Below are 7617 nucleotides of genomic sequence, written 5' to 3'. Positions count from 1 at the left end.
ACAATTTCACTCCTAATTTTCAGCTCAGCTATGCCTTTAGTGAACACCTGTGCAGGTAAAGGACTAGCATTAGAGCAACTCCATGGCAGGAACAGAAACAATCCAGTCTGTTAAGACATAGTCTAATTGCCTCAAGCTTTTCCTGCAGTCTCGTGTCTCATTGACCACAGTCTTCTGACATCCAGAATAGGATAAAGTGATCTTATGTCCCTGTACAGCCAGCAGCACAGGCCATTCTGTGCATTAAACGAGGTAAAGGATCGGGGGGAGGGGGGAAGGGGGGGAGAAGGCTATTATTAGTACTAGAAAATAAAAAGCCTGTTTTCTAGAGTTGTGTCTCACAGTAGGAATGGTTGGTTTGGCAGCAGCACTGCTCTAACTGAACTAGGCAGTCACCCTTCCACCCAATTCAGTTTCCAGCTGGTTAAATCCTACCTTTTTTTGGCGCTCAAAAAGACTGTACTAGAAGAGTAAAAAAGAAACAGGATGATAAATGGCAAGAAGAGCCTCTGGGCTTCTTTGTAACCGAGCCATCTTAAAGATGTATCAAAATACAGCGTTATTTTTTCATATAGACCAATTAGCCAGTACAGTGTCTGTGCAGCTGTGCAACACATCCATCAGCTCACAGAAGGGGGCAGAAATAAGAGCTCAGGTGTGGGCACTGATTAGACAGACTTATTTGAATTTTCTCTCCCGTGTAGAGCCTGTTGTCTCCAACAGAGATGCGAGCTGATGCTGCAGCCTTTTTCTTAATTCACCTGTTAAATGGTGTCTCTCCTCCATTTAGCTACTTCATTGAAATTGCAAGAATTAAGATTTTTTCCACTAACAGTTTGTGAGGACACAAAAACATGCAGAGTAACATCACCCAGGCCTTGTTGCCATAAGAAACCTGGCTAAAAATAGCTTGTGATCAGCCAATTAATGATGAAGACGCATTTACAATGAATACTCGTATTGCTTAAATCAGTAATTAACTTTGCTGTATCAATTGCGTCATTTTAAGATACATGCAGTCTTAGAGTTCAAGAAATCAAACAAAAATAAATTACACAACATATCATCAACTCTTAATCAGTACATTTAGACCAGCAACTTAAAGGCAAAGCGCAGAGACATCACAAAGGCATCTCTTCTTTTGCACAGAAGTGAGTATTATTCCCCTGTAAGAGTAGTTTACACAGTTGTAGCAAGTGTACTAGTAATGGATTTTTACTTATTTGCTGACGGCAGAAGGGAGTGACTTGGGCATTCTTAGCTCCACTCTAGGCTCTGGAAGCACACTGTGGTTAAGAGACCTTCTTGAATACTCCCATTCCTAAGTCAATGTTATGCTTCTTTCCTTAACATAATTCCTGCCCTGCTTTTGTCCAATGCTAGCTCATTCTACTCTCATTCTCTTCCCTTAGAAATCTGAGAAATGGGAATGAACTGACCTCACCCTCAGGGCTCCAAACAATTCTGGCTCCCAGCCTTCTCCATCAGTCCCAGTTACCTCAGTCTGCAATCTACTTTCAGTCTTCTATAGATGATGAAAAGATAGAGAAGATAAGCTTAGTTCTCCCTCTAACCTTCTTTCAATCCCTCCTACCTCATTTAACTCCCAAGCTGTTCATCTAGGGGTAGCTCCTCCCTGTGGCAGACTTTTAGGTTCTCTTGCATCTTTCCCAAGTCCCAGGGCCAGTCCTTTTTACTCCATCTAAATACCACTATAACTCTTAGCATACACAAACTGCAGCTTTAAAAAGAAGAAGAAGAAGAAAAAAATAACAATGCATCCATTTCTGAGCAGACTGATAGGCAAACAAAATGCAAAACCTAGAAAAATTCCCACATCTATGAACAAAAATTCACCCCCATTCAAAGCAGAATACTGGTAGACTCTTGGAAAAGGCCAAACCTTTCAAACTAGAAGTTTCTCAATCACTCACTCCAAGCCCCAACAGTTTACAGCATTTATTAGTCATAAAGAATTTCAACTCTGCTAAATGAAATACGGTAGAGTCCTATGACTCCATTTCAATTGCTCAGAACACAGCAACATCAGGCAACTTGAGCAAACACTACTCTTCATATACTTACTAACTCTAGAATCTCTACAGCTGGGACATCTGAATGGTTATTTGAAGAATACATACTCACCTGAAATAAATAAATCAATTTGGAACTGAAGTACTCAAATACAAGGCACAAAGTCCCAAGAATCACAGTTATCCTTTGATGTTAAAAGCTCAGGTTTACAGGCCAAAAACATTTGCTTTAAACCCATGCAGATTAAGACTCATTATTCAAATTATTTTTATGGGGGTGATCAAAGCCAAAACTTACTGTAGATAGATGTTAATTCTGCAAAAAGCTGTGTCGGTTGAAGACAGTAGTGCCCCCACTGCTCTGCAGATGAAGATCAATGCAGTATTTCCTGATCTGCTTCAGAAATAGTCAGGAGGTTAGGTCAGCCAACTACTAGCGAGAACCTAGGCGCTCACTGTGCACCACAGGAAGATGATTCCATTTCTCTTGAATCTGTTCTCACTGAACTACTACTGATGATCACAGAGCAGGCCAACTTCATAGCTAAGCCAGTAAAAACAATTTTTTAGCTTCTGCTGGATCAAGGGTAGAGTTGCATGCTATGATTTGAGCTAATCTAAGTCAGCTGCCACTGAAAAAGGCAGGTTCTGCTCCCACCTCTTATCCTAGATGCATGATCTCTACTCTCTTCCATTATGTCAAGTCTCATTTTTGTCAGTTCAGTGCTAAACCTGCAGAAAAATGAACCCTGCAGCTAAATAAAATGGTTCAAGCAAGTACCAGAGTAGCATGCAAGAGATTAGGTGGGGAGGGAAATGTATTCTGGCTAGGAAAGTCTTTTCTGGCAATGGTGAGATGTCAAACCACCTAAGCCTTGCTGTGTAGCCTCACCTGCAGGCATACCTGAGCTAAGCCACCTGGCTGCTCCTAAAGCAGATGAGGGACTGTTCACACCACATCCTTTGAGGCCTGCCCACCCTGCCCTCAGCTGGCTCAGCCAGATCCAGAAAGGAGCATCCTTACAATGTCATGCATATTTACTTTTGAGGAGCAAGGTATGTGGTTTAGTACTACTTTTAGTCCAGATCTACCAACTCCAGAGACTGCATCTAAACATTGCTGACATTGTGCCTATATATCCTCAGACATGGGACAAATATACCACATTCCTGTAAGTGATCTTGTATTTCTTCACTATCCTCTTGTTTTCCTGGGGAGCAGCTCCAACACACTGCTACAAGTCTACAGCTCTGATTTCTGACAACAACATGCAGCGCTTCACTGAACTAGAGCCAAAGTATTACTTCCTGCTAAATAGAACTTGATTATAAAACAATTAGTCATGCTTTAAATTAATACTGTCACAGATAATGCTCAAGTGTTTTTACTCATGCTACTTAATACTATCCAAGCGATTCTAAACAAGAATGTTCTCTGTCCTCTGAATTCAGTCCACCCCATGCTTTGAAAGCAGAGTGTATAAAGCTAAGTAGTGAACCAGGATTTGTCACTACCTATGCTAAGTTGAATCAGTCAGGCCTGCTGAAAATACGATCTTTATCTATTCTTCGGAAGCCAGAGGTGGAGGGGAAGGGGAACTTAGATTTTTCATAAAAGAATTCAAGAACCCAATTTTTCTTTAATTTTCACGCAAGCTAAGCAGATCCTTAGCAATACAGAGCAAGCACGTCATTCTTTATGCAAACGATTTAAATTCCAACGTTCAGCAATTACAGAGCCTGATTACATGTTGCCTAGGTTCTACAAGTGATGGGGTAAGTAGGTCATTTGAGGGTTATCCTGAATTCTCACCTCTACACTCTTGAAATATTGCTTGCATTACATAAACAAGGTCTTTCAGCACAGAGCAGGGCCAATGGCAGAGCTGTAAGTTGCTCTTTGCATTTACCTTATAGTGTTCTCCAGTTCTCCACAGTGCCTGTAAGCCTTCATTACACATTTTTTCAATTACACAGTGGGAGCTGAGATAGGTCAGCAATGTAGCTGAGCATTAAACCAGAAGAAAAGATATTATCAACTACAGATTCAAGAATTCATCCCTCCTCAGGCACTGCAGAGATGTGTAAACTAGTAGATTATAACTGAAGCTACTTAAAAGTTAAATGGAGAGTGTTTCTTCTCAGCTCCCCAATTTCCCTCCAAAATGCAGATATCTCACCAAAAAATCTAAAATCTCACCAAAACTGAAAAGGTATCTCAAATGTAATAACTCTGAAGACTGCTTCTTGAATAGCGTCGAGAAGATCTTTTTTGCCAGTGCAAAAACAAAGATCATTTGACTCAATTTATAAAACAAATATTTTTAAAAACAGACATTTCAGTGGCTAAGACAAAGTTTTACATGACAGATTTATTCTTTCACTCGCTACTATGCAAATGGAACAGTTTGCACTGCCCCTCATATTCTAGCTTCTGTAGTCTCAGATTACGGTAAATGGATCTGTGGGAAAAGTTGGAGTCCCATTTACAGTTTTGGAGGTGAACAAATAGTGAAATATGAAATATTATTTCAATATTTTCTTGATCATAATCACAAGTAATTCTTGAGACTAGATATACTCATTTTTACATAACAAACTCGGAAACTGATCTTTGTTTAGAAACAGAAGACAGGGAAATAGTTTACCAAAGTTGTTTCATAAATTAGAAATAATTAAACCTCTCCCAAGAAATATTTACCCGCAATACAGAAAACAGTTTTATTGCAGTCAGCACAATTTCCAAGCTGTCATCTGTTCTAACATGCAGAAGTGTCCAATTTCAAACTACAACATCACATACATCACTTTTATAGTGTGTGGATAACCTTTCAGAAATCAACTCCAAATCAAATAATTCAAAACTAGAAGTTGATTTGTAAACTCCTTGATGCTTGGCTTCAGTCAAAGGGGAAATATCCCAGTTTGAAAAGTATGTTTCATGTGTATTAAACTAGCTGTAAGAAGGCGACCTTTTTCAAGACCATAGAACTTGTTCATCCTGAATAATTACTTTAAATTAGCTTTATGCTTCAAGGATCCTCACACCTTGAAACATGGCTGCAACTGCAAATATCAAATACCTTAGTCACTTTTAAACACTGCATATACATATATTCACTTTAAACCTTTTACAGCATTTATGGTGATAAAAATCACTTCCATAGCCAATTTACACGATTACTTAACCCACCATGACTTTCAGAGGACAGAAACGAAATGCTTTCTAACTGCACGAATAATGAGTCTAACCAATTCAGTCAGAAAGCATACTGAAGAGCTGCTAAAAGTTTATGAATCAAGTGGCACAATATGGAGAATACGCAACAATTTACAAATTTTATTTGGCATTTAAGACCTGAAAGCCGTCTTCTTTAAGCCTGCGGTTCACAAGAACAGCTGTGTCTTTAAAAGCCTACAAAGCATGAGTGACATCTAACTCTGCCCAGCCGGGGTTCTCTGGAGTTGGCTCTGGCATCTGAGCTCTCACTACCGTGAATAATGCATAAGACCCAAAGGGACTGAAAGGGTGGGAGGGATGGATAAGGCTTAGGGCTGCAGTAATCAATGCACTCCACCAGCACAACATCCACCCTGAGATGGAGAAAAGGAGCCGGGGGGGGGTGGGGGGGAGCAAATTCCAAAATGAAGCATTTCTAAGAAATAGCTGCAAATCCCCACTCAGAAAAGAGGGTAGTAACTGCAAATCAAAGTTTGATTCCTGTGGAGCTGGCAGCTTTGCAACTGTAAGAATCACAGACAGGCAAGAGAAAGAAGTCAACCAGTGGTGTAATTATGCAGCAGGGAAACAGGGGCCAACTAGACACTGCTAAATCATATGTGCAACATGGAAGCAAGCTGCCAAACACATTAAAACAAACAGAGGATGCCAGCACACCGGAGGACACCGAGCAGCACACTTGCATGCTCTATTTTAAAGTAACCCAGTTATTATGGAGGAAGGAGAAGCAGTTATTAGTCACAGGGAAAGGAGCAATTTGGGGGTCAGTTCTGGGAAGCCCAAGTCTGAGTCAGTCGTTAGTGTGAAGGAGGATGTAAAGGGAAAAAAGAGCAACTGGGTTTGTAGAAAACAATCTGGTGTCAGTCAAGAGCTTATTGCTTGCAAACAAGTCACCCTTGAGCTTTATGTCTCATTTTAACACAATGACTTTTAACTTTTCTCCTATCTTTAAGACGTGTTGCTAGAAGCTGATTCAACAAGCAAGGCCTTTTGGATAAAAGCCTGCTGGCACAGTAAGAAAAAAGAGAAAAGAAAAGAAATGCTACATCAGCACCTCTCTCTCCCCGGGTCCTGCATTGCACACTACCAAGACAAACACACCACTCCCCAAAACCCCCCTATTCAACATTACACAGAAAGCACACAGCATAAAGAAAAAAAAAAAGTATTGAAGCTGAAAAGTAATAGAAAGATATAGGCGAATTAGAGCTTAATCTTTCCCCTCCTCGAAGCACACAGCACTACGTAGCCACTTTTAACTCCACCAAACGAACCGAGGGCTCAAATTTCTATCGGAAAACTCCGGTTTAAAAAAAAAAAAAAAAAAAAAAGGAGGGCGAGAGAAATTGCAGAAGCCACCCCACCATACATAGCTTCTGAACAGCAAACAAGATCTGCAGTTAAATTTTGGCAAAAGCTATCAAGAATTTTAAACCGCTCAATCATCTTTTTTTAAAGAGGTGAGCACAGTCAGGTCGATCTCTGCTGAAAAGAAAACCACAAACCAAAAAAAGGATCAGACAGCAGAACGTAATACGGAGGAGAGCCGCGCTGTGTCTCGCCGCGTACGTGTGGCAGCCGCAGGTGCCCCCGCCGAGGCCGCGCCGCTGCGGGCAGCCGCCGGCCGAGCCCTGCCCGGTGACAGGCGCGAGCGCGGCCGGTGCCCGGCGGCCGGGGACGCTGCCGGCGGCCCCGCAGGGCGCCTGAAGCCCCGCCGCGGAGACCGCCGCGCCGCCGGCCGAGCCCCGCAGCGGGGCAAGGTGCCGGGGAAAGGCAAGGGCAGAGGAGCCGCCGCCCCGGGGGGCGGCGCGGCCAAACCCGCCGCGGCCGGTCCCCGCCGGAGCGGTGCGGAGCGGGGCAGGGCCGCCCCGTCGCCCCCCCACGGCCGGTGCCTACGTGACGCGGGGGGCGACGGGCTCCCGGGAGACGGGACGGGGACGCGGGGACGGGGCGCCGCCTCACCTTGCTGCCCTGGTAGCTCTCCAGCGCCCGCACGGCGGTCTCGGTCAGCTTGACGTGCAGCACCGTGATGTTGTCCGCCGTGACTCTCCCGCAGGACACGCCGTACCTGCCCCCCTCCCGCAGCGCCGCCATCTTAGGGCCCCCTCTTCCGCCGCCGCCCCGCTACTGCCACCGCCGCCGCCACCGCCGGGGCCGCGCGCCGCCGCCGCCGCCGCCACCTCCTGCCGCTGCCGCCGCCGCCGCAGCTACAGCCATCCTGGCGCTGACGTCCCAGCCATCCCCGCCACCGCGCAGCCGCCGCCGCGCCCCGCCCCCGCCGCGCCGCGGGCCCGCCCACCGGCCCGCCGCGCCGCGCCGATTGGCCGAGCGGGGAGGAGCCCC

General features: G+C 44.6%; 1 protein-coding gene across 1 annotated transcript in view; it reads right to left on the bottom strand.

Moving 5' to 3' along the window:
• Positions 1-7374, bottom strand: part of ELL2 (elongation factor for RNA polymerase II 2) — a 50750-nt gene extending 43376 nt beyond the window's left edge. The window contains exon 1 of the mRNA XM_062599441.1: positions 7237-7374. Coding sequence (XP_062455425.1) covers positions 7237-7368 — 132 coding nt within the window. The 5' untranslated portion in view covers positions 7369-7374. The remainder of the gene's footprint in view (positions 1-7236) is intronic.
• Between the last annotated feature and the right edge of the window lie 243 nt (positions 7375-7617).

Source organism: Rhea pennata, chromosome Z (assembly GCF_028389875.1).
Source record: "Rhea pennata isolate bPtePen1 chromosome Z, bPtePen1.pri, whole genome shotgun sequence".
In the NCBI taxonomy this organism is placed as follows: domain Eukaryota; kingdom Metazoa; phylum Chordata; class Aves; order Rheiformes; family Rheidae; genus Rhea; species Rhea pennata.
Note: the sequence above shows the minus strand (reverse complement) of the source record. Positions and strands in the feature narration are given on the sequence as shown.